The 27,923-nt window shown below is 45.6% G+C and overlaps 1 protein-coding gene across 1 annotated transcript in view; it reads left to right on the forward strand.

The window, feature by feature from the left end:
- Window positions 1–4,061: 4,061 nt before the first annotated feature.
- MRPL1 (mitochondrial ribosomal protein L1) overlaps window positions 4,062–27,923 on the forward strand; it is a 71,159-nt gene continuing 47,297 nt past the window's right edge. Inside the window, exons 1-4 of the mRNA XM_033963408.1 lie at window positions 4,062–4,099; window positions 5,754–6,035; window positions 9,388–9,469; window positions 19,821–20,109. Of these exons, the coding sequence (XP_033819299.1) occupies window positions 5,990–6,035; window positions 9,388–9,469; window positions 19,821–20,109 (417 nt within the window). The 5' untranslated portion in view covers window positions 4,062–4,099; window positions 5,754–5,989. The remainder of the gene's footprint in view (window positions 4,100–5,753; window positions 6,036–9,387; window positions 9,470–19,820; window positions 20,110–27,923) is intronic.

Consider the following 27,923-nt stretch of genomic DNA (forward strand, 5'->3'; position numbering starts at 1 on the left):
GTACTACAGGCTACTGTAATCCCATGGTTTTCACTCTCACTGACCCATATAACTGGAATGCCAATGTCCAAGTCCAGAAGGCCAGAGACCGCATGGTATTGTATATTGATGGTAAAAGGTGAGACTCAGGTACTGTTGTATATGTCCAAATTCTATCCCGCTCATGTGCTCCTGTCCATCACTCTTTGGTGTTTCCCCAGTTTTATGAAAGTAGATACTGATATCCTGTAATCACTAGAAATCTGTTTATACAGTTTGTTGAAACTATAGGTCAGACTCTTAATGTTAGCAATTGTTTTGTATGAGGAGGGACTGGTATGGGAGAACAGTGGCTATGGGAGGCAATGCAGCTGGACATGTTAAACCTGACTTCACAGACCCTCACTTTTACGTCAGGTCCACAACCTTCACGATGGGCTTTGTGAACCTCCATTGTTGCTTCCCACTATCTTCAGCGCCCTTCAGACACTGCTTAATGAAACTTCCTATGAATGATGGTCAGTTCCTGATAGTTGATATTGGCTCTGTGATCTGTTTGCCTACTCTTGGTTGCCTGCTAACTAGACTGGTACATGTGTACTTTGCATGATCCGTTCCAGCTTCTTCCTGTTACCGCTGGCCGATGGTGAACACCTGGGAGCCCCTGTATTCAACACCAGGGGTTGCCAAAAGCGGTCTACTTCCACCAATTCCCTTAAAATAGGTGAATGGGGTGATGACTGTCCTGCAAAATGGATCATTGCTGCTTATGGACCTGCCACATGGACTGAGGATGACACCTGGGGCTATCGGACCCCAATCTATATGCTGAACTGCATTATTCGTCTACAAGCTGTACTCAAACTGATAACTAATGAGACTACCTGAGCTTTGAGTACCATTGTCAGAGCGAATGCTAAAATGCGCAATGCTATCTATCAGAACTGCCTAGCTCTAGACAGAAGGTGGTGTCTGTGGTAAATTCAACCTCTCCAACTGCTGCCTTGAACTTGAGAAAAATGATTGAGGACGATGTGGATCGTATCACCAAACTGGCTCATGTTCCTGACCAGACCTGGCGTGACCTTACTGCAGACTGGATCTCTGGTACCTTCAGCTCCTGGTTGCCCTCTGGTTCAGCACTAAAGATCATCTTGCTGGTTGCCGCCCTGTCTTCTCTGCTCCTTTGCTGCCTGCCCTATGTGGTCCCCATAGCCATAAAGCTGCTCCACTGAACTATGGACTCTGCTGTCAACCGTTCCACTACTGCATTGGCCCTTGCCCTCTCCCAGTATCGTCTCTTACCCACTGGGAACCCTGACTTTCCTGACCCCTAACTTTATTTTGTCAGGCTTGGCTCCTTAGGTACGCCAGCCTGAAAGGGGGGAATGTAGGGTCATGAAATGGTTAACTGTTGTTTAAAATATTGCTCTGGTCTACATAGCTGAAGAAAGTTTACAATCTATTGACTTCATCTGCCTAAAATGTATGTCCCTACCTTACCACATTGTAAGCTGAATAGATAAGAGTTTGAGCCATGATGTGCCCTGCCCTTCTGTACATGTAGCATTTAGACCTGTAAGATTTAGATAAGCAGAGAAATGAGCTAGTTTCCTATAGGACTATAAGTTGTACCCCTGAACCTATCATAAGTGCTGGCTTAGGACCAATAATAATTGTAGAAAGTTATAGAAGTAACAAATGAAAATTGTAGTTTTTGCATATATTAGTTTGCCAAAAGGGCATAAAAGTCCGTGTATTTCCTGTTTCTGACACTCTAGTAGGCAGGCTATTAACTGCACTAGAGTCCCGGCATGCTGTGAATAAAATTTCTTGTACTTTCTTCACGCCTCTGACATTGTGTGTCCAAGTGACCTTGTTGTTCCCTTCTCAATAAAAATGATTTTCAAAAAAAAAAAAAAAAAATATGAGCTGAGCTTCTGATCCCAATAGTGGTCTATTTTGAAGCCTGTTTTCTGGTTTTGAAGCTTGTCTTTTTATAATAATTGGAGAAGCAGTGAAGAGAGGGAGGAATAGAGACACAAATAGGTGATGCTGGATAATGTGAAGGTAATAGGAACACAGAACTTAGGAATATGCTGGGCATATATGAGAGATATGGGAAAAGAAGGGCCACGCTGGAGAGAGGGTGAGAAATATAACACAGAGGGAAGATGCTCAACATAGCAGGAGTATAGGGGGGGGGGGGAGAAACACAGAAGATCGATGGTGGACATGGAAATAAGGAATGTCAAATGAATAAGGAGACCATGGCAAGACAGTTAAGAGAAAACATAAGAAAATACCAGAGGCTGGGTCAAACATAATTAGAAAAATAAAATTACCAGACAATACAAATAGAAAAATAATTTTATTTTATATTTATTGATATGAATGTTAGTTTTTGGAACTTACTTGAATGGATTTGAGAGAAACCTTACATTGGCCTTCAATCTCCAGCTTTGGGTGACTCTGGGCCAGGGATGGAGCAGGGGGAGAAGACTGGTTAGGCGCTGTGCAACATACTACTACTCAGTGGCGTACCAAGGGGGGGGGGGGGCGGGAGGGGCGGTCCGCCCCGGGTACCAAGCCCTGAGGGGGTGCTCCCGGTCCAGTTTCTCCCCCCTGCGCCGGGTGTCGCGTCTGGAAACAGCCTGCAGCAAGATCGCGATGCCAGAGATCTTTGCCTGCTTCGACTGTTTCCTCGCCACGGTCCTGCCCCTCCTCTGATGTCAGAGGAGGGGCGGGACCGCGGCGGAGGAAACAGCCGAAGCAGGCAAAGATCTCTGGCATCGCGCGATCTTGTTGCAGGCTGTTTCCCCAGGGCAGTAGCGTACCAAGGGGGGCGAGGGGGAGGTCCATCCCGGGTGCCGCCTTAGGGGGGGGTGCACAGCTGGCCCGGTCCCTATCGCGCTCCTACCCTCCCAGCGAAAGCAGCATCGGCGCCATTATCGAAAAAGGTAATGGCGCCAGGCCTTGGAGCACCAAGGCAGACCGCTTCTCCCCCCTCCCAGCCGAAACCCCGCTGACCATCCTATCTCTTCTCCCCCAAGTGAACCTTTCCGACCCTCCCAGCGAAAGCAGCAAACCTCCCTCCAGTAGCGTCGGCTTTATCCTCCCTCTGCCGCATCACTGATGACGTCATCAGTAACGCGGCAGAGGGAGGAGAAAGCCGCGAAGGAGGTTTGCTGCTCTCGCTGGGAAGGTCGGAAAGGTTCACGGGGGGGGGGGGGGAGATAGGAGGGTCAGCGGGGGTTCGGCTGGGAGGGAGGAGAAAGCCGCGAAGGAGGTTTGCTGCTCTCACTGGGAAGGTCGGAAAGGTTCACGGGGGGGGGGGGAGATAGGAGGGTCAGCGGGGGTTCGGCTGGGAGGGGGGAGAAGCGGACTGCCTCGGTGCTCCATTACCTTCTTCGGGCAGCAGCAGCGTTTACAATTCGCTGCTGTTGCCGGCTTCAGGCCTTGTTCTCTGCCTGGTCCTGCCTACTTCCAGTTTTCATGAAGACAGGACCCGACAGAGAGGAAGGCCTGAAGCGGGCAACAGCAGTGAATTGTGAATGCTGCTGCTGCCCGATGAAGTTCAGGACATCAGGACATCGGGGAAGGAGCAGGGAGAAATCGGCTGCTGGCTTGGGGGTGAGGGTAGGGAAAGAATCGTGGAAGTGGAGAAATCGGCACGATGGCTTTGTGCGGGCTGGGGGAGAGAGAAAGAAAGGAAAAAATAAAGAGGGGGGGCCAGGGGGAGAGAGAAAGAAAGGCAGAAATAAAGAGGGGTCAGGGGGAGAGAGAAAGAAAGGCAGAAAGAAAGAGGGGGACCAAGGGGAGAGAAAGAAAGGCAGAAATAAAGAGGGGGTCAAGGGGGAGAGAAAGAAAGGCAGAAAGAAAGAGGAGGGCCAGGGGGAGAGAGAAAGAAAGGCAGAAAGAAAGAGGGGGACAAAGGGGAGAGAAAGAAAGGCAGAAATAAAGAGGGGGGTCAAGGGGGAGAGAAAGAAAGGCAGAAAGAAAGAGGGGGGCCAGGAGGAGAGAGAAAGAAAGGCAGAAATAAAGAGGGGAGCCAGGGGGAGAGAGAAAGAAGAAGGACCAGAAGAAGGACCAGAGACTCATGAAATCACCAGACAAAAAAGTAGGAAAAATGATTTTATTTTCAACTTAGTGATCAAAAGGTGTCCGTTTTGAAAATTTATATCTGCTGTCTATATTTTGCACTATGGCCCCCCTTTTACTAAACCGCAATAGAGTTTTTTAGCGCAGGGAGCCTATGAGCGTCGAGAGCAGCGTGGGGCATTCAGCGCAGCTCCCTACGCTAAAAACCGCTATCGCAGTTTAGTAAAAAGGGAGGGGGAATATTTGTCTATTTTTGTATAGTTGTTACTGAGGTGACATTGCATAAAGTCATCTGCCTTGACCTCTTTGAAACCCCGCGGAATATAAATGATAATTAACATTTTCTCTGCGTAAAGCGTGCTTTGTGTTTTTAAAATTTTATTGTTGGTAGATCATTTTGACTTGGCCACAAAGGTAAGGGGGAGGGAGGGAGGGGAACTGCTGAAAGACATCTAGTAATCCTTGCAGGCTTGACTGCAGGGAATTATTTTTGTAAAATCATGTTTTGTTATGTGACTGGCATTATCTAGACTTTAATTTCTATGAATGAATAGAATGAAAATGATATAAAATTACTTGCTTGTTTTTATGTGCGTGCGCTGAAGGAAAGTGGAGAGAGAGTGGGCTGAGGATGCTGAAGGGAAATGGGGAAGAGAGTGGGGAGAAGACGCTGATTTATAAATTGACAATTGTACAGAATATTGTTTCTTTTTATACTTTAATATAAACAATTCAAGGCTTGTGTGGATGGAATCAGGTGGTTTGCGGGGATGGGGACCGAGCTTACGGGGATTAGTCCAATAAAATGGTATTTTTTTATTTCTCATTATTTGTTTTATTTTTATTTGTTAATTTATAAAGTGGTGATTGTTATGTATCAGTTTTTTCAAATTTACATCTACTGTCTTTATATTTTGCACTGTATTAGAGGACATGTGTTACTGTTTTTTGTGGTGTTGCATTGTATCCAGGGTCTGGTTTCTTGGCGGATCAGTTTAACTTTTGTCTACATATTTCTATTTTTAGTTTGTGATTATTCCATTTTGGGCGAGGGTGTATCTCTGTTCTGTGTGTTCTGAAAAAGACATAGTTTTCAGTTGGCATTGACTACAGGACCAATTGACTGTGCGGGATCTGGCTTGTTTAGTTTTACAATGTATGTGTTGGTGTTCTAGTGCTCACTGCAGTGTTTAAGATGCAGCCTTTTCCTAGGTACACTCTTGTGGTGCGATATGTAGATTGGTACTAAAAATCATATTTTTCATATAGATGGGGGGGGGGGGGGGTGTCAAAAAATGATGGGCCCCGGGTGCCACATACCCTAGGTACGCCACTGCTACTACTAGTATTTCTATAGCGCTACCAGACATACACAGCACTGTACAGAGTCACAAAGAAGAAAACAGTCCCTGCTCGAAAGAGCTTACAATCTAAACAGCCAAGACAGACAAAAAGGATGTAATGGATACAGTTAAGGGGAACGATTAATGAGCTGGCTGGGTTGGAGGGCAGAGGAGTAGGGTTAAGGATCGAAGGCTATATCAAAAAGGGGGGGAAGGGTTCAATCTGCTTTTAAACAAGGGAAGGGGCTTGGAAGACAAACTCAGGTAATACAGATAGCTACTCCGTTCTGTGCCCTCCTGCCATTAATCTGAACTTTCTTATGCTTTCAGCCATCCCCAGAGGTGGAGGAATTTGCTTCCTGACTTGGCACCACAGTGAAGAGCCAGAAGACGCAGCTCCGCCTGACAGTCTATGTTGCTTTCATTCACAGAAAGGAGATTAGCAGGGCGAAACCAGTGGTAAACAGCCGGAGCCGCCCGGCGGCGTCGCTCAGTAACAGCGGGCGGAACGCTAGTGCTGCTGGTTCCAGTTTCCCGTCGGTCTCATTTTCGCGGTGCTCCTCAGCATGGCGCTGCCGGCGGCTCGGGCCATTCCTCGCTTCCTGCGCACAGGTCAGAACCTTGCGGGGAAAGGGGTGGGATGCGGTTAATAAACAGAGACGAGGGAGCTTGGCTACGTTTTGATGTTAAGAAGATATAAGTAGAGAGAGCCTACGAGGCCAGATCCTGGTGGGCTACTGCTGCTGCTGGAAGTCTTGGTAGAAAATCAGCAAGTGAATGAATTCACTCGGTGGGGTGCTGTGCTGGAGTTTAGGGTGCCTCTTTGAACTTTCAGCCTTGTGCCCCCCTCCTTTACATGTTAGGGTCCTAGGTTCTCCCTTAGATTTTGCTAATTACGCTCAGCCTTTAAATACTTGAAAAGTGTAGCTATTGAACAGATCTTTTCCAGAGAAGAGGAAATGATAAAACTAGAGGACATGAGTTGAAATTGTGGAGTGGTAGTCTTAGGAATAATGGGCTAGATTCACTAACCTGGAGATCCCTGCCTGCAATCATCATGGGTGATTGCAGGCAGGCAGGCTGACTAATTCACTAAAGGCCTGCATGCAAATGGGGGCTATCGTTGGCATGCCCCCCCCAATGACCGCATGGATCACTGGAGAGCGATCCTTGAGCATGCGCAGACCATCTTCCTAGACCAGGGATGCCCAAGTTTGGTCCTTGAGATCTACTGGCAGGCCAGGTTTTCAGGATATCCACAATGAATATGCATGAGAGAGATTTGTCTGCACTGCCTTCTTGGTATGCAAATCTCTCTCATGCATGTTCATTGTGGATATCCTGAAAACCTGGCCTGCCAGTAGATCTCGAGGACCGGACTTGGGCAGCCCTGTCCTAGACTGTAGATGGTCTGCATATGCGCTGGCTCTTCATGCCGGGCAGAGCTTTTTTACTTTTGCGAGCCCATGGTTTTAACCTGCTTTAAACCCGCAGGTTTAAACCATAGGCTCGCATTGCGGGAAGGGCAAGAGATTCGGGACTGAACAGGGCAGGTGAGTCGGGGCAGAATGTCAGGAGAAGTAAGACGAGAGCAGGAAAGGTCATGAGCGACTGGTCCCCAGCAGTCGCTTTTTGGATTGGCCAGCTCAGTTGGTGTTCCTGGAAGAGTTTAATGAATTGCGTCCTTCCTACTTTGTATGCCATTTACCCTCATTTGCATGTGCGAAGCGGATCGGTCACGAGGTTAGTGAATCGAGTCGTGGTTGCAAACCGATCGGCTTGCTTAATGAATCTAGCCCAATGTCAGGAGTCTGCTGAGACAAAAAAAAACCCAACAATGAAGAAATTCAAAAAGATGTGGGATGAACACAGAGGATCTCTAATTGGAGAATGAATGGAATAAAAAATAAAACTTAAATGGTTGTGTGTGTTTTTGATGTGTTGTTGAGTAGTGCTTAGATGCCAACTCTGGCAGTGAAGAACTAAGGCCAATATTGGGCAGACTTGTTTAGTCTGTGTCCTGTATATTGCAGTTTGGTTTAGGATGGGCTGGGGAGGGCTTCAACAGAAACACCAGTAATTTAGAATGTGAGGACAGTGCTGGGCAGACTTTTTACAGTCTGTGTCCCGCAAATGACAAGATGGATTTGCATAGGCTGGAGTGGGCTTTGATGTAGGGTTACCAGATATGCGGATTTCCCCTGCAATGGCTTCTTTTTGAGGACTGTGTTGGAAGTCTGGGCAGATTTTCAATTTAACAACTTTTGTCCAGGGAAACTGAACATCTAGTAATCCGATAGAAGCTCAACCTAGATAGGTTGTCCTCCTTCCCACGTGTACCTATCCGGAGTCTTCCTCTCCATGCACCTATCTGGAGTCCTTTTGCCTCTCCAGCTCCCCACCCCCGCCACCGCACACCTATCGAGTGCGGTGGATCCTGTGCTTGCTCACTCGGCACTTTTGTAACTCTTCGGTCGTCGTCAGTGTCAGTGAACTAAACATACTTCCTTCGATGACCCAGAGGTTTTTTCTCTGTAGAGAAAAAGCTTCCAGGTCGCCGAAGACAGCGTGTTTAGTTCACTGACACTGGTGAAGACGAAAGGGTTATAACAGTGCCATGTGAACAAACATAGGATTCGGAGGGAAGGGAGGGTTGTGGAGAGAGGGAAGAAAAATGCTGGACTGCGTGAATGGGGAGGAAAGTAGAGAGTTGCGTGGGAACAGAAATCCCACCCATCCCCGCTTGTCCCCACAAGGATCCTGTCCGTCCCCACCCATCACCGCCAGGATCCTCTCCGTCCTCACCCATCTCCGCAAGGAATTACTTCCATCCCCGCCCGTCCCCATAAAAAGCAGCAATTACTTCTGACAGGATCATCAATTCCACAGTTTCTTTTGTGTTTGAGCTACTGTTTTCCTTGTGGAATCTCTTTGGTGGAACCCTTTTTTTGTTTTCTGTTCAGGTAATTAACTTATAAACTCCCTCTTTTACTAAGGCTGATGTGTCCATTATATTATATGGACGAACCCTGCTTCCAAAGCCTTCCATCCCCGTGGGAGTCCCGTTGGCTAGAGGGGGGTCCCCGTGGGAGTCCCGTGGGCCAGAGGGGGGTCCCCGTGGGAGTCCTGTGGGTTGAGGGGGATTCCTGCGAGACTCCCGCGATCCCCGTTCCCATGCAGACCTCTAGAGGAAAGGGAAGGAAAGATACCCTAGAGCTCTTTTATATCAGACATAGAACCCAGCCTGATTTTAGTCCTGGATCTTAAATATCTTGTGTTAAGCAACTTAAAGAATGTGCTTTTAAGATATAAGGAAAATTAGCATTTTTTTTTCTCAGTACATTATCATTTTTATGGTGGAAGATTGCCCTGGGGATACCCTGCCCAAGTGTCTCAGTTTTGGAAACCAAAAATCTGGTAACTTTATCCTAAGTGACAAACTAGTATAGAGATCTTCACTATTTTTCAAGTGAGGGCCAGTTTGTCAAAAAAGGTCAATACAATAGCCAAGATCTTCACTGGAAAAAATGCCAGGCACCCCCCATCATTTTCAAGTTGGTTCTCCCCCTCTAGATTTTAATCCTCCATTATTATTTATCTAGAGGTCTGATTTTTGTGCCAACTTTTGAATAGCTGTTCTATTTTCTTCCAGCACCACATAGCTTGCATTGAGCTTGAATTGCATGGTGCCTTGTCTCAAAGTGAATAAAGTGGAATTTGGGGCAACACATACATACTGAGAATTGTACATACAGGTATTAAACATAATAACTGATATTGAGATATGCCAGCAACAAGTCTGAGGAAAAGGTTGGGGGAGGTTCAGACTTAAAGTTATTGGAAGCCACTATTGACTCACAGGCCTGGTTTGGTATATGCCTAACAGTTATGCAACTGGAGGGAGGGGACTGGTGTAAAAGCTTTCTGAGCAGCAGCATAAACTTAAACCACTCTCTCCTGCCAGCTGGAAACTGGAGTCAGGCCATAGATTTCCCCTGGGTGGATGGAGGATCTCTGGTTATCCCCAGCAGACACTATGCTGCCAGGTAAGTCTCTTTTTCTCTGCCCCACTGCTATTGGAAGAGGGAATTCCCCCCTTCCTTTTGACCTTTAAAGGCAGTGCATGCTTTGTAATTCTCTGTGACCTAGCTTTTTCCTTTTCATTATCATTTGTTATCAGTACCTGTGCAGGTGTATAGTACTTTTGTTCAAAAATGTAAAGGTAGTGATGAGTGAAGGACAGAGCTGGTGGAAAGATATTAGCCACCATAGGCTAACCTGTAGATAATTGGGATGAGTACTAGCATTATTTTTGGGAGATCAATGCCATACCTAGTGTTATGTGCAAACCCAAACCTGCTTGAAGATGCTACCAATAAGAGTAATTGGAATTGAATTTAGGTACCTTTCAAAATCAATGCTGAAGGTGAGTTCCATTCAGGTGTAGTAGGTATTTCCATGTCCCTAGAAGGTTTATAATCTAAGTTGCTACCTAATGCAATGGAGGGTAGTGTGACTTGTGCAAGATCACTAAGAATCTTGGTGGGAGAGGCAGTCCTTGAACCAGTAAGCTACTTCTTCATTAACAGTAATGTAACAGTAATCATGTCAGACAAAACAAAGAAAACAGCTAGGAATGTGTTTAGGTATATATATAGAGATAGTTCATCATAGGAAAAAGATAACATTGTGTTTGCTTAGGTACCAGTCTTAAGTACTATGTTGTTTTGAAGATTATCCTAGGACAAGCAGGCAGCATATTCTCACATGTGGGTGATGCCATCCACGGAGTCCAGTGCAGACAGTGTTAAAAGTGAACTGTCACTTTAAGTTTTAAGAAACCTTGCGACTGCCTGTACCGCGCATGCTTGAGTGCCTTCCCACCTGGTGATGGTTCATGGTTCCTCAATTCTTTGTTTTCCACAGAGCAAAGAAGTGCTTCTTCTGGACTTTATCCAGTCTGCTTTGCCTTCAACCCATAAAGTTTTTCTACCAAGTGGCCTTTGGCCATGTTTTCTTCACTTTTTCTTTACTTTGTTATTCTTGGTAAAAAAAACCTTTTTTAAAAAAATTATATATATATATATATATATATATATATATAATTTTCTTTTCATCACTTGGGCTTTCAGCCTTTGTGTTGTTTTCTCGGTGGGCTTTTCTGTTTCTCATCATTGAGTTTAATTTTGCCACTGCAATTTTTCCATCCATGTCGAAACTGTTGACTGGTTTAAAAAATTGCTATCAGTGCCAGTGGCCTATCTCAATCACTGATCCGCATAGTTGGTGTTTGCAGTGTTTGGGCCCTGAGCATTGTGTTGACACCTGCACGTGCTGTTCCACCTACAAAAGTGCTCACTAAAGACTCGTCGCATTCAGCAAGAGAAACTCTTTGGTTCAGCCTTGGACACCGGAAAACACTCTGAGCCGGTGGTACTGACATCAGCATTGACATCAGACAAGCTTCTAGCATTGGGAAAGCCAGCTAAGAAGTCATCTTCCCAGCAAACGTCTCGGGCCTCTACAACATCGAGTCCTTCGATGTAGGCCAAATGACGCCATTGCTCTTCATCTCTGCAGGTTGTGTCTCCAGGGCATGCATCATCCTCGAGGTCACACACCCATAGACACCCTGCCGCACCGGTGGTAACGACTGTTGAGCCAAGTGTACCGGTGCAGCTCTTCAAAGAACAACTCAATGAGTTTTTCAGGAGGGAGATCAGTGACATGTTTAAATTACATGTGACACAGGTGCTAACTAGAGAGTTGCGCAGGGCTAGAAATTCCACCCGTTCCCATCTGTATCCACCAGAATTCTGCCCATTCCCACTAGAATTTTCTCCGTCCCCACGAGGAAGCCCCTCCGCCCCCCCCTAAAAATTACCTGTCCCCATAAAAAGCAGCAATTATTTCTGACAGTTTTGATTTTAGTTTTAATTGAGTTTTACAGAAAATTCAAAACAAAGACAGACATCTGCCAGAACAGGCATAAAACCAATACCCCTTCTCCCTCCCTCTCCCCAGTCGAATGCTGTTGGCATATCAACAAAATGCTATCCCAAAGAAGATTTAAAGCAGAATTTGATGAACAGAAAGAAGACGCTAAATGCAGCAATTCTCTCCCCCTCTGCTCTTTTTTTTTTTTTAAAGTTACATATTTAATGTTGGTACCTGCTAGGCTGAAGCAGTTTAATGCAGGGTAGACTGGCTCTGGAGCTCCACAGTTATACTACCCAGTCTCTCCTGTGCTCCTCTGCACAGCCGCAGTGAGTGGTGGCAGGCTTGAGCCAATGAGATTCTTGAGGGGAGGTCTCACGCCAAGGCTCACTACTGGGAGAGCTCTGCACAACCACCAGTCTGGGAGCACTTCTACAAGGAAGTACTCATGATTGACCATCAAGCACCAGCTCTGTCTCCCTGATTGGTGGATGTACAGAGCTCTTCCATGTGAGTGGCAATCAGCAACTGATGCACTGAGTGATCAAAGAAGTTTAGAGGGACCTATGGGGATTCCCCGCAGGAGTCCCGTGGACCTACGGGGGATCCCTGCGGGAGTCCCTTGGATCTAGGGGGGATCCCCATGGTAGTTCTGTGGACCTAGGGGGATTCCCGTGAGGTTCCTGTGAGACCTGCGGGATTCCCGTAATCCCCGTTCCTGTGCAGACCTCTAGTGTTAACATCTACTCCCTCGGTACCGGCCCAGCTTAAGCATAGCACCTCGAGGCCATGGGGTACCAATTCTGGATCTCCATCGAGGCGTCAGTCTAATTCTCATCGATCTGCCAGTAGACATTAATGCTCTCCATCAAGGCATCATCATTCTATATCACATCGATCCCATGTTTCTAGGGATAAGAAAACTTCCCATTGTTACTCTTCATTGTCCTCATCAGATCAGTACTGAAGACATTAAGGAGCATCGACTTGTCGTTCTCATCATTCTCTTTCCTAAAGAGAGTCAGCTGGAGTTCCTGCAGTTGATTCTGATTTCTCATGTCACCATATTGACTCTTGATTGTGAGCCCACTTTGTCTGTCTGTAAGTCATATGGCATACCTTCAGATCCATCTCCTCCTCCAAGAAGTTTTCCTCCTGAAGGACTTTCTTTTACTAAATAGATTAGACAATTGGACAGGGCTCTCCTGTCAAATTAGAGGCTGACACTGAGCCCAAGACTAGCTCCTTGATGTCTTAGACTATGACAAACCTCCTAAAGAACTTCTAAAGTTACTATTACATAATCTTCTTAAGGAGGCTGTCTTTCGAAACTGGGAGACTTCTCTTTCTGTTCCTGCATCCACAAGAAAAATTGATTCACTCTACAGAATAATTTCTTGCCCTGAATTTGACAAACTGCAATTACAACACTAATTGTTGCTTATAGAATCGACTCTTAAAAAATCCTCCAGCAGAATGTATAGACAAAAGTTACATATTTAATGTTAGTACCTGCCGGGCTGAAGCAGTTTAATGCAGGGTAGTCTGGCTCCAGAGTTGCACAGTTATGCTACCCAGTCTCTCTTGCGCTCCTCTGCATAGCCGCAGTGAGTGGTGGCAGGCTTGAGCCAACGAGATTCTTGAGGGGAGGTCTCACACCAAGGCTCACTACTGGGAGAGCTCTGCACATCCATCAATCTGGGAGCATTTCTACAAGGAAGTGCTCATGACCATCATGCTCCAGCTCTGTCTCCCTGATTGGTGGATGTGAGTGGCAATCAGCAACTTATCTTCTTTGTAGAAAAAGAGAATTATTATTTCAATTTTCCTGGATGTCTCCAGGCAGATTCAAATTAGATGTAAGGCCTTTCTTTTGCTGAGACCTACTTCAGCTGAGTGTCAGGGATCCAATTCCCTTGCACATCTTTCCATCTCTGCTTACTCAGAGTCAAGGGTCTTTTTTACACCCCAATATGCAATTGTTACACCTCACAGCTTGGTACCTCTCGGCCTAACTTCAACAAATCCTAATCTCTCTGACGCAGTACAAGCCATTATAGCTGCTTCCAGAAAACCACCTACTTCTTCCCTATCCTCAGTATTGGATTACCTTCTCCATCTTTTCAATTCTGGACTAAAAACCACTTTAGTCAGAGTTTACCTCGGTGCTATTAGTGCTTTCCACGTTCCTGTCAACAATCTCTGGCTTCTCATCCTCTTGTTTCCAGGTTTATGAAGGGACTTTTCAGTTCCAAACCTCCACTCAAGCCACCTCCAGTTGTCTGGGATCTTAATATAGTCCTAACTACTTTGATGAAACCACCATTTGAATCAATGGCTTCAACTCACCTCAAGTTTCTCACTTGGAAAGTGGTCTTCTTGATCTCTCGCACTTCTGCCCTTCGAGTGAGTAAACTCCAAGCATTGGTGTCTGACCCACCATTGACATTATTCCATCATGATAAGGTGGTTCTCTGCACCCATCCTAAATTCCTTCTGAAAGTGGTCACAGAATTTCATCTCAATCAATCCATTGTGCTACCAGTTTTCTTCCCAAAGCCTCATGTTCATCCTGGAGAAACAGCTCTTCACACGTTGGACTGTAAACGTGCCTTGGCTTACTACATACAATGAACTAAGCCACACAGGACTTCTCCACAACTGTTCATCTCCTTTGATCCTAACAGCAACCCTGTAACCAAAATAACTATTTCCAAATGGCTAGCGGCCTGTATTTCTTTCTGCTATGCTCAGGCTGGGCTGCAGCTCAAGGGTTGTATAACGGCACACAAAGTCCGAGCTATGGCAGCATCAGTAGCTTTTTTATGTTCCACTCCCATTGATGAAATTTGCAAAGCAGGTAGTTGCTCTTCAATTCACACATTTTTTCCTCGTCAAGGAGAAGAAAAAAAGCATTTATTTCCTACAACGAACGGAGACTAGGAAGCTAAACTAGAACATAGGGCGAGGTCTGCAGCGGTCAAAACGGCAGTCAGGGAGGCCAAACTTAGAGTGGAAGAGATTCTGGCAAAGAACATGAAGAAAGGGGACAAATCCTTCTTCAGGTATATTAGTGAAAGGAAAAAGAACACAGATGGGATAGTACGCCTTATAAAACCAGATGGGAACTGCGCAGAATCAGATTCTGATAAAGCAGAACTACTGAATGAATACTTCTGCTCGGTCTTCACCTGCGAGGCACCGGGGCATGGTCCGCAGTTGCAGACAAGGCCCAGCGTGGAAGATCCGTTTCAGAATTTCGAATTCACACCTGGCGACGTCTGCTACGAACTGGCAAGACTCAAGGTGAACAAAGCCATGGGACCGGACAATCTACACCCCAGGGTGCTCAGTGAGCTGCGTGATGTCCTGGCAAAACCGCTATCAGGATTCTTCAATCTCTCCCTAAGTTTGGGGAGAATCCCCATAGACCTGAAAACAGCTAACGTCGTTCCACTGCACAAAAAGGGTTGCAGGGCAGAGGCTGCAAACTACAGACCGGTGAGTCTCACATCAATAGTATGCAAACTCATGGAAACACTAATCAAATGTAAATTAGATGCAATCTTGGATGAGGAGAATCTACGGGATCCCAGTCAACACGGATTCACCAAGGGTAGGTCCTGCCAATCCAATCTCATCAGCTTCTTTGACTGGGTAACAAAACAGTTAGACTTGGGAGAATCCGTGGATGTCGTATACCTATACTTTAGCAAAGCTTTCGATAGTGTCCCGCATCGCAGGCTGTTGAGCAAGATGAAATCAATGGGGCAGGGAGAAACACTAACTACATGGGTCAATGACTGGCTGAGTGGCAGACTTCAGAGGGTGGTAGTTAACGGTACCCTCTCTAAAACATCAGAGGTGACCAGTGGAGTACCGCAGGGCTCAGTCTTGGGCCCGCTCCTTTAAACATATTCATAGGGGACCTAACTCAGGGGCTTCAAGGTAAGGTAACGTTATTCGCTGACGACGCCAAACTATACAATATAGTGAGAGACAGCAATTCACCCGATAGTATGACACAGGACCTACATTTGTTGGAGCTTTGGTCCTCGACCTGGCAGCTAGGCTTCAACGCTAAGAAATGCAAGATCATGCACCTCGGCAGTAGAAATCCGTGCAGAACTTACACCTTGAATGGCGAGACCTTAGCTAGAACTTCAACAGAACGAGACTTGGGAGTGATCATCAGCGCAGACATGAAAACTGCTGATCATGTGGAGAAGGCTTCACCTAAGGCAAGACAGTTGTTAGGTTGCATCCGCAGGAGTTTCGTCAGCCGGAAGCCTGAAATCATAATGCCATTATACAGAACCATGGTGAGGCCTCATTTGGAATACTGTGTGAAATTCTGGAGGCCACACTACTGAAAAGATGTGCTGAGAGTAGAGTCGGTGCAACGGATGGCTATCAGGATGGTCTCGGGGCTCAAGGACCTATCGTACGAGGAAAGGCTGAAAAATTTGCAGCTGTACTCACTCGAGGGAGAGAGGAGACATGATTGAGACGTTTAAGTATATTACTGGCCGTATCGAGTTGGAAGAAGAGATTCTCTTTCTCAAAGGACCCTCAGCCACAAGAGAGCATCCACTCAAACTCAGGGGTGGGAAATTTCATGGCGACACCAGGAAATATTTCTTCACCGAGAGAGTGGTTGATCCTTGGAACGAGCTCCCGATGCAGGTGATCGAGGCAAACAGCGTGCAAGAATTTAAGAACAAATGGGTTGCCCATGTGGGATCCCTTAGAGGGTTAAGCCAAGGGAACCTGTCACCAGGAGTGGGATCCCTAGGATAGTAGACTTGGGGGTGGGTCAGTAGAGTGGGCAGACCTGATGGGCTATGGCCCTTATCTGCCGTCATCTTCTATGTTTCTATTCACATCTCACTACTGTCTAGAATCCTATTTAAGACGATATGGTCATTTTATCCAAGCAGTATTACAGAATTTATTTTCTTCTTAATAGTCAACTCTTCCTTCATCCCATCAGTAAGCTAAGGAGTGATAAAAGTGTATTGCCACTTTAAATTTCACTGCACATGCATGTGTGCCTTCCCGCCCGACACTGGCTTGCAGTACCTTAGTTCCGTAAGCAAGCTAAGAAGCCAACCAGGGGAGGTGAGAGGGATGTGAGAATATGCTGCCTGCTTGTCCTAGGATAAAGCACAGTTACTTACCATAACAGGTGTTATCTGGGTACAGCAGGCAGATATTCTCACATCCCTCCCACCTCCCCTGGTTGGCTTTTTAGCTTGGTTACGGAACTAAGGTACTGCAAGCCAGCGTTGGGCGGAAAGGCATACATGCATGCACAGTGTGGGCATAAGAACATAAGAATTGCCGCTGCTGGGTCAGCCCAGTGGTCCATCGTGCCCAGCAGTCCGCTCACGAAGCGGCCTTTAGGTCAAAGACCAGTGCCTTGAGTCTAGCCTTACCTGCGTATATTCTGGTTCAGCAGGAACTTGTCTAACTTTGTCTTGAATCCCTTGAGGGTGTTTTCCCCTATAACAGCCTCCGGAAGAGCGTTCCAGTTTTCCACCACTCTCTGGGTGTAGAAGAACTTCCTTACGTTTATATGGCATCTATCCCCTTTTAACTTTAGAGAGTGCCCTCTCATTCTCTCTATGTTGGAGAGGGTGAACAACCTGCAAAGTTTCTAAAAACTTAAAGTGGCAATACACTTTTATCACTGTACTGGGTTCCGCGGATGACGTCATCCACATGTGAGAATATCTGCCTGCTTTCCCCGGATAACACCTGTTACAATAAGTAACTGCTTTATTGTGGAAATGACCCAACATGGCCAGGTTTCAGCATAAATGTCTACTTTCCACCTTCAAATAGTTTGCATTTAGCTATAATTCAAATATTCTCCCTTTGACGTTGTCTGATAGATGCGAACAGCAGCAGGGAGTAGTGCTGCCCGATTTGCCAATTCAAATTGATTTGTTTGAGAAAATTAGACTCACCAATTCAGTAACCAACACCCCGACCCCACCCCTCTTCCCCCAATGAGATCTTGCATACCTCCAAGGCCTCCTAAAGCAGCGGCGGTGGCGGTAGACAGTCAGCAGCGGCATTATTCTGAATGGGCTGCTCTGTGACCTGACCTGCCAGGGCCTTCCCTCTGCCACGTCACTGATGATGTGGCAGAGGAAATCCCTAACGGAGCAGGCCGCAAGTAGCCTGTTCAGAATGATGCTACTGCTGACCATCCACCGCTGCCGTGACTGCTGCTGCTTTAGGAGGTCTTGGAGGTATGTCAGGTCTCATGGTAGGAGAGTCGGTGGGGTGCTGCTTCACAGGGGGAGGGGAGGGGAGGAAAGATGCTGCACATGGGGGGAGAGAGGAAGAATTGTTGGGGTGGAGGAGAGGAAGAGAGAGAAGAGGTATAAATGAGTGAGAGGGAGAAATCCTGCATATGGTGAGGGGAGGGAGACATGCATGGAGAAGAGAGAGGGAGAAACGTTGGACATAGGGTAGAGGGCACAGAGAGATGGGGCAAGAGAAAGAAATGTTGCACATCATAATGGAGGGGAGGAAGGGAAAGATGCTACATGGAGGGGAATAGAGAAGTTTGACCCAGGGCACAAGACAGAGAGGGAGAGAGAGGTAGACACTGGGAAATAAACAAATTTGGATATTATTATTATTTTATTTCTTATATACCGCCAAAGCCGTAGTAGTTTGAGGCGGTTTACAATAAAGAAGGGATGGACAATCAGCGAATAGTTACAATCAGTGAATACAGTGGAAGGTAGAAAAATAATTTTATTTTCTATTTTGTATTACAATATGTCAAATTTCAAATGTGTATCCTGCCAGAACTGGTGTTAGACAGCAAGCATGAGCTAGGACCTAACAGAGAGGGGAAAAGTCTTAATTGTTTACACCACAGCAGCAGTGTGGAGCTGGAGAGGGAAAAAGGTATGTGGTGGGTGGAAAGGCTACAAAATATAGCCGTTAGGGCAGTGGTCTCAAACTTAAACCCTTTGGAGGGTCACATTTTGGATTTGTAGGTACTTGGAGGGCCTCAGAAAAAATAGTTAATTATTATTAAAGAAATGACAATTTTGCATGAGGTAAAACTCTTTATAATTTATAAATCTTTCCTTTTGGCCAAGTCTTAGTAATAATATTGTAATTTATAGCTAAAGAGATATATGATCAAGAAATTGGTTTTTTTTTACTTTTGTAATAATGATAAACATACTGAGGGCCTCAAAATAGTACCTGGTAGGCCAGATGTAGCCCCCGGGCTGCGAGTTTGAGACCACGCTTCTCCCTCGGTATTCGCGGGGAATAGGGGCAGAGCCAGACCGCGAATGGATAAAAACTGTGAATATCTTCTCGTCCGGCTCTGACCCACCTCCGCCTCTCTCCCGCCTTCCCCCCGGCATCCCGGCCTTACCTGGTGGTCTAGCAGACTTTCGGGGCAGGAGCGATCTTCCTACGCTCCTGCCCCTTGCAGATCGCCAATAGGAAATGACTGCCGTGAGTTCCCGTAGTCTCTCGAGACTACGGCGGGAGCTCACGGCAGCCATTTCCTAATGGCGATCTACATGGGGCAGGAGCGTAGGAAGATCGCTCCTGCCCCGAAAGCCTTCTAGACCACCAGGTAAGGCTGGGATGCAAGGAGGAAGGCGAGGGAGAGGCGGGAACATGATAAAATATGGGGGTTTTTCTCCCCCCAAAAAATTGTGAATTTGTGAAACCACGAGTGTAGAAACCACGAATGGGGAGGGGGAAGTGCATTGCGTTAGGGCGTTTGAAAAAAAAAAAAAAAAAATGCCCGATCAGGCAGGAAAAGCAAATCAAATTGAAAAATTGATTTAATAGGCCAAATTGAATTGAAAAAGTTTTCCCTGAATCGGGCAGCACTAGCAGAGAGTAGCATTTAAATAGGGCAGTGGAGATTTGAACACATTTTTCTCCTACTGAACAGGACCTGCTTGTGCTTTACAAATTTAATTTGTAATCCCTTTAAGTATTCGGAAGCTGCTTCTTTGTGTGGTAATAGCACTGAAAGTGGAGACTATTTGAATTATAGCAGAATATGAACCATTTGAAGTTGTTTGGAAATTGTGGGACTCCTGATGCAGGCATTTATATGCTAAAACCTAGCCATGTTGAGTCACTTTCACAATAAAGATTATTGATATATTCTGGTTGGCCACCTCTGCTCTTCTAGTGTGCAGATATAAGCTGAAACATGGCCATGACATGTTTGACTAATTTTGTGCTGCTTTGAGTTTTTTGTTAAAAAAATGTTTATGACTTTTGGTGACTTATTCCTTTGCTTTTGTTGGCTTAAAATCATTGCTTCTCTGACTTCTTTTTCTGGCATTTTTATTTCCTGCACTTGTGTCGGGAGCACTGAGCAGCCCTGTGGACAGAAGGTCTGCTGTTGGCATTGAGGGACTCCTGTTTTTTTCACTGTGCTTTGGTTTTTTAAAGGGCCACACAAAAGGCTACACAAAAGAAATCGACTGAGGGGAAGAAGCAGCGAAAGCCCTCTCAGGAAGAAAAGGAAAAGTTGACGAATGATACTAGACACTCTAAACCTTATGGGTTGAAAGCAAGGGTGCCTGTGGATGATGTGTATGTGGTCCAGTACTATCCAAAACCCATCTATGAAATTGAGACAGCTATTGAAATGCTGAAACAGTTTCAAAAGCTGGACTTCTCTGATCCTAGTCAGGCGGTGCATGTTGAATTAAGACTTGATATGACACTGGACAAGAAGGTAAGAGGTTGTATGTATGTATTTATTTATTGCTTTTGTGGGTTTGTTTTTGATTTTTTTTCCCCCAAATGATAAATTTGCCAAATAGACGTTTTATTCTTCTAATGTGCAAAAACTTTGCCAAATTCAGGACTTGGGAAAATTGGATAGCAATTAAATATTTGGCAGTTGTTTTTACTGAATAACAAAATACTGTGTTAAAAGTCAAACAAACTATGACTTGGATGTTCTGGATAGTTGAGGAAAAGCAAATAATCCCTTTTCACGTAAAGCTTTAAGATGGGTACTTTCTGAAATTGCATAGAATATAGCAAAGATACTGCAGGTGTCCTTCGAGGGCAGCAAGCATATATTGTGTTTCCTCGAAAATAAGCCCTACCCCAAAAATAAGCCCTAGCAGGATTTTCGGGGTAGGTCTTAATAAAAGCATGCGCACCCGCCAGCAGCCGAATCCCCATCCTTCCCTCCCTCCCATTGGAACCCTGCCGCGAGCCCTACCGTACTTACCTCCCTAACCAGCGTCGGGTCAGCAGCACTCTAACAGGCTTCTTCAGCCTTGTCCGCCCGTGAACTCTACCACGTTACTGATGACGTCATCAGTAATACGGCAGAGTTCATGGGTGGACAAGGCCAAAGCAGCCTGTTAGAGTGCTGCTTAGGGAGATAAGTAGGGCTCACTACCGGGTTCCGATGGGAGGGAGGGAAGGATGGGGATTCGGCTGTGCAGCGGGTGTGGGTGCTGGGGAGGGGTGGTGCTCGCTCAAGGGTTCTAAGAACATAAGCAATGCCTCTGCTGGGTCAGACCTGAGGTCCATCGTGCCCAGCAGTCCGCTCTCGCGGCGGCCCAACAGGTCCAGGACCTGTGCAGTAATCCTCTATCTATACCCCTCTATCCCCTTTTCCAGTAGGTAATTATCCAATCTTTTCTTAAACCCCATTACCGTACTCTGCCCTATTACTTCCTCTGGAAGTGCATTCCAGGTGTCCACCACACGTTGGGTAAAGAAGAACTTCCTGGCATTTGTTTTGAATCTGTCCCCTTTCAACTTTTCCGAGTGCCCTCTTGTTCTTTTATTTTTTGAAAGTTTGAAGAATCTGTCTCTCTCCACTTTCTCTATGCCCTTCATGATCTTGTAAGTTTCTATCATATCCCCTCTAAGTCTCCTCTTCTCCAGAGAAAAGAGACCAAATTTCTCCAATCTCTCAGCATATGAAAGGTTTTCCATACCTTTTATCAGACGTGTCGCTCTCCTCTGGACCCTTTCGAGTAACGCCATATCCTTCTTAAGATACGGCGACCAAAATTGGAAGCAGTACTCCAGATGCGGATGCACCATTGCCCGATACAATGGCAGAATAACTTCTTTCGTTCTGGTCACAATGCCCTTCTTGATTATACCAAGCATTCTATTCGCTCTCTTAGCGGCCGCTGCGCACTGTGCCATCGGCTTCATTGTCATGTCCACCATTACCCCCAAGTCCCTTTCCTGTGTACTCTCATTCAATAATATCCCTCCCATCGTATAGTTGTACCTCAAGTTTCTGCTTCCCATATGTAATACTTTGCATTTCTCAACGTTGAACTTCATCTGCCACCTCGTCGCCCATTCCCCTAGCTTGTTCAAGTTCCTTTGCAATTCTTCGCAGTCCTCTATAGTCCGAGCACCACTAAATAGTTCTGCTGCACAAGGGATTGGAGGGAGAGAAGGGAAGCTGGGCAAGAGTCCTGCTGCATGAGGGATGGGAGGGAGGGTCCTGCTGCACATGTGGGGTAGAGAAAGGAAAGAGGAAGAATTGAGGTGAAGGAGAGGAAGGGAGAGCTAATCATGTGCATACCCCAAAAATAAGACCTAGTGCCTTTTTTGGGCTTAAAATTAATATAAGACACTGTCTTATTTTCAGAGAAACAGGGTATTAATAGTAGGGTGGCACGTATTCAAATAATCCCCAAATGACTTTAAACCATACCTTGATATCACCTTACTATTAAAATTTGAATTAAAAGTTCATGCTACTACTATAAATTTTCTGGATCTTACAGTTATAAGGGAAGATCAACAATTACATACCTCAGTTTAGACTAAATCTACAGATAGAAATGCTTTGCTTGATTATTCTAGTATGCACTCAGCTCAATTGAAGAACAGTCTGCCTGTATCTCAGATTGTACGATATTGTAGAATCTGTGATTCTACCACTGAGTTTTGTATACAGATGAAGAAACTGAAATCCAGGTTCATAGAGGGGGGATATCCTCCTTCAGCTGTATCTAAAGCAAAAAAGAGAGCTTTATGTAATCCTCATGGGGTAAAGAGTTAAAGGTCTGGATCAATCTATGACCCACAGCATTATGAGGTTTTCTATGCTGATCACTGGTCTTAGAGATTATCAGAGAGTGTTACAAGATAGAGTTCACTCTCCTTCTCTCCAACTGGTTCATGGATTCGCAAGCGGGCTAGCCAGATAAAACAGCAAAAGTCTGGGCAATGTTACAAAGGTTGCTAGATATTCAAAACAAAAAACTGTGGAATTGATATTCTTGATGCAAAAGTTTATTAATACATAAAATTTAGCAAATAACATAAATATCCAGGCAATGTAAATCAAGTAAATATCCAGGCAATGCAAATCAAGTAAAAGACAATCTGCAAATGATGTGAACCCAACATGGTCTGTGTTTTGGCTGGAATAGCCTTCTTTGGGGTCCAAATTCAAATATCATACCGTGGATAGAAGATAAACACAGTATAAATATGGGCCAAAGTTAGCCAACTGCTCGAAGAAGTCTACCACAATGCAATGCAAAAAAACCATAGAACCAGGTGCTTCAGAGGACTCAAGCTCCAACAGACTCAGTATGCATACTTTTTCATGCCCAAGAAAGGGCTCGGAAGAGTGGAGACCCATCCTGGATCTCAAATGCGTCAATGAGATCCTGACAATTTCTCGGTTCCTTTTTTTTTTTATGATAAATTTTTTTTTGATGAGAAATTTAGGTTGGAAGTCAGAGTCCTAATTTAGTAGGGAATGATTTGGGTTCATTGGAATTCAACCCATTTCTTTGTTTTCCTTTAAAACTAAGTGAGTTAAATAATCAAATATGTTTCCCCATTTTGAGGGCTTGTAAAGGATTGTTTTTGTAATATTTGGTGTCTTGAAAATTTTGTATTGAAAATTCCTTTTTTTCTTTGGTATCTTTTGATATTGTAAATGTATTAAATTTCATAAATAAAAAATTACAGACCTGTTGATCAAGCTAGCACCTACTGTGTAGCATTACCTTTAGGTCCTTGGGACGATGGCAGCTACGATAGAGGTGGTGCCCTGGACGAAGGTGCTTATGTGTCCCCTCCAGGATGTGTTGTTGTCTCACTGGTCACCTCAAAGAGACTTCCTGCAAGTTCCACTCCCTTGGACAGTGGCAACACAAAGCAGCATGAGCTGCTTGCTCCGACACAGTCTCTAACAAAGGGATTCCTGGGTCTTCCTAATGACAGATGTCAGCTTGTTTGGCTGGGGGGCTGATAGAGAGGTCTCAAAGTATCAGATAAAACAGAGATGAAGGGAAAAAAAGGCAATTGAAATCACATGGCCTAATTTTCTCAGTTCCCGGTTAATTCAGTTGAAACAAAGTTTTTCTTAAAAGAGTTAAACTGTAAAGAAATGAAAAACGAAAACTAGTACAGGAGATTTCTCTGATTTATATGAATTTGTTTCTTTACTCTCTAGCTATGTAGATTTGAGAAAGTGATTTTTCAACCAGGTTTTCAGCATACTCACATGAGATAATTTTGTATGCACTACTTCCATTGTGTGCATGAGATAAATTTGTATACATTACTTCTGTTGTATGCAAATCTGTCTCATTGCGGGTATATTGCAAACCTGACTGGGTGTGTCAGTTAAGGGAAACTCAGTGCTGCCTGGTGGAGGATTGGTAGCAATGAAGGAGCAGCAGTATCAACAGAAGCAGCTTAGAGGCAGCAGTATGCTATAGTTCATTACTTTGATTCTAAAAACTGATTACAGTAAACTGCAAAACGGTCAAAGGCAGTGAAACAGGCTTGCTGGCAGTTTTGCATCATGGACAGGCCTGTTAAGTGACTACCTATTCAGTTACATGTACATAGCATTAGGTGATCAATCCTTGTTCTTGAATCACTTGCAGAAGGGTATTAATTACATCTTTCAGCTCCTCCTCCTCCACCAACGGATCTTCGAGGAGGAGGGGGGTACTAGTGGCTGAGGCAAGAATGGGTGCACATAAAATGCGCCTTTAACACACAAATATTTGGCCCTCCTCTCATATGATGATAAGTGTTATTTCAATTTCATGGCAGACCTGTCAGTAACACACTTACCGGCACCTCCAGACTTGTCAGTAATTTTGGGTCGTTTGAAGTCAGTGCTACATTTTGTGCTCAAAATTAACTAGGATGGACTCCTCAGGCAGTTCTACCCCATATCATACGATTTTTGTGCTGGATGGTCAGCCAAGGAGGGTCTGTGTATCATGGAGTGTGCGAGGGAGGGACGGGAGCCTTGAACTTAGCCTCCTCCGTGTCCTCTAGGGTTGAGGAACCACATGTTGGTGCTGAGTAGTAGGGAGAAAATCCCTTCCAGAGTCATCAAATAGCAAAGACATGAAATGCAAGTGCACGGACACCGCAAAGCCCAAGCGAAGCCAGTCTGAGGTCCTTCAAGGGTCCTTGGGGCCTCCTGTCCAAGGATTGATTCCAGAATTTGTAAATCTTCTGTGGAAAGCTTATTTGATGTGTCCAGGACGCACTGTACTGCCTGGGGGCGTGCTGGTATCGGACTGGGGACAGATGTCTTTTCAGGAGTTCTCTCCACTGCACAGGAGGCTGGCTTCCAGTCTGCATGCCTTTATTGTCTCAGGACTCAACTTCCTTCCTGGAGGATTTTCGGTTCCCTGTCAGGGACCAGGAGTCAAGAGGCGATTGTCATGCCGCTGTACCGGGCCATGGTGCGCCCTCACCTGGAGTACTGCATCCAGCACTGGTCGCCGTACATGAAGAAGGACACAGTACTACTCGAAATGGTCCAGAGAAGAGCGACTAAAATGGTTAAGGGGCTGGAGGAGTTGCCGTACAGTGAGAGAAACTAGGCCTCTTCTCCCTTAAAAAGAGGAGACATGGTCGAAACATTCAAAATACTGAAGGGAATAGACTTAGTGCACTCTCCAAGGTAGGGAGAACGGGAGGGCACTCTCTAAAGTTGAAAGGGGATAGATTCCGTACAAATGTAAGGAAGTTCGTAAGGAAGTTCTTCTTCAGCCAGAGAGTGGTGGAGAGCTGGAACACTCTTCCGGAGTCTGTTGTAGGGGAAAACACCCTCCAGGGTTTCAAGACTAAGCTGGACAAGTTCCTGCTAAACTGGGACATATGCAGGTGAGGCTGGACTCATTTAGAGCACTGGTCTTTGGCCTGGGGACCGCCACGTGAGCGGACTGCTGGGCAGGATGGACCAATGGCCTGACCCAGCAACGGCAATTCTTATGTTCTTATAACATTTGTGGCCTACGCTAAAGTCTAGAAAGCTTTCCAGCTCTAGTTCACCAAAAATCAGGTTGAGCGTTTCACGGTGCCAATTTCTGTGATCCTGGCATTTCTTCAAACCGAATTAGAAAAGGGCCTAGCCTGGAAGAACAGGTGGCAGGCCTCTTGTTCTTCCAGGGTCAAGAGGGAAAACAATCTCTGGCATCTCACCCTAATGTGACCCAGTCCTTGAAGGGAGTGCTCATATTGCAATCTCCCTTACGCTGGCCTTTTCCATCCGAGAATCTTAATATCATTCTGAAGGGCCTGTCCAAGCCTCCATATAAGCCTCTCCATGAGGTGTCTCTTCTGGACTTCATGGTGAAGATGGTATTCCTGGTGACAATAGTCTCCGCGAGATGGATATTGGAATTGTAGGCCCTTTCTTACAGAAAGCCCTTCCTAAGGATCTCAGAGGTTGGTATTTCTCTTTTATTTTTATTTTTTTTAATTTTTATTTCAAATTTTCATAATATACAACAAACAATGAACATCAATCATCAGTCACATCAATAGTATAAGCAACAACTACTAAAAATGCTCAAAAAAGAAATGCACATATACCATACAATTTTCACCCCAGAACCCCCCCCCACCCCAATCCCCTCTCATCTCATATATCCCCAACTCCATACCCCCAGCAAACCCCCCCAGAAACCCTCTCACCATCCATTGAGCCAACCAGGCAGAATAATCTAAGGAACCCCTACAGAGTGTCCAATAAATCTCTTATTTTGATCTAGGTCACAGATCGGTTCAGGAACTTATGACGACGAGTAGCCACCGCCATCTCCATCCTCCCAATGGACAAAAGTCTAGTGGTCCAGTCAGGATAGAGGGAGCCCCTTTATTTTTCCAGTGATTAGCTATGAGACATTTAGCAGCAGCTAGACCCCAACGAAGTAGTTTAGTCTGCCAAAGATGTTCCCTCTCATTATAGAGACCCAAAAGGCACGACTGAGGAGTCACGCCCACCGGATCTCCAAGCAAGGTGGACAAAGTACAAGCCACTGCCGTCCAAAAGGGACCAATTACCACACAGTCCCACCAAATGTGTAAAAAGGATCCCACTTGCTCACCACAGCGCCAACAGTGATCGGTCACTCCGGGAAACATTTTGTGCAACCGTTCAGGGGTATAGTACCACCTAGTAAGTACTTTGTAAGCATTCTCCTGAACCAAAGCACAAGTAGAAGCCCGGGAGACCTCCCCACAAATAACGTCCCAATTCTTAGTAGTGAAGGAAAACTCTAAATCCCGCTCCCAATGCTTCTGAAAGGAGAATTGAATAGGTGAATACTGGTACAACACGAATAGAGGCCGGGGTACCTGTCGGAGCAGCAACCAGAGATTCTCAAAAGATTCCTGCTCAATGCTTAAAGGCGTTCCCCAACCTTGAGCCTGCAGGAAATGCCTTATCTGGAAATAGACCAAATAGTCCTTTTCGGGCAAGTCAAATTTTTTCTGGAGCATGGCAAAGGGTAAGATCCCAGAGGTCCCCAACAAATCTCTAAAGACCCTCAGACCCTAGGCCCACCGATGAAAAACCCTATTATCGCTCCCAACTTGGAATTGGGATTCAAATTGTATCGGAGCCAAGGAAGATACCGGTGCTCCATTGCCCAACTGAGCTCGAGCTCGGTTCCACACCGTGGCCAAATGTTGCACAAAGGGATTAGAGATACTTTGGATCCAAGAACGATGGGATCCAGAGACCCAAAGCCTATGTTTCAACAACAGTAGTAAAGGGCCACTACTCGGACTGGCAAGGGGTCACGAGCGGGGTTCCTCAAGGGTCAGTGCTGGGACCGCTCCTGTTTAACATATTCATTGACGACCTGGAGGCGGGAACAAAATGTGAGGTCATCAAATTCGCAGATGACACCAAACTATTCAGCAAGGTTGAAACCACGGTAGATTGCGAGGATCTCCAAAGGGATCTTACGACACTGGAAGAATGGGCGAAAAAGTGGCAAATGAGCTTCAACGTGGGGAAATGCAAGGTCATGCATATAGGGAGAAGGAACCCGATGTTCACTTACAAAATGGGGGGATCAATGCTAGGGGTCAGTAAGCTGGAAAGAGACCTGGGAGTGATGGTAGACACGACATTGAAGGCGTCGGCACAGTGCGCCACAGCCTCGAGGAAAGCAAACCAAATGTTAGGTATCATTAAGAAGGGTATCTCGACCAGAACGAAGGAAGTCATCCTGCCACTGTACCGGGCTATGGTGCGCCCGCATCTGGAATACTGTG

The sequence above is a fragment of the Geotrypetes seraphini genome, chromosome 1 (genome assembly GCF_902459505.1).
Source record: "Geotrypetes seraphini chromosome 1, aGeoSer1.1, whole genome shotgun sequence".
Taxonomy (NCBI): domain Eukaryota; kingdom Metazoa; phylum Chordata; class Amphibia; order Gymnophiona; family Dermophiidae; genus Geotrypetes; species Geotrypetes seraphini.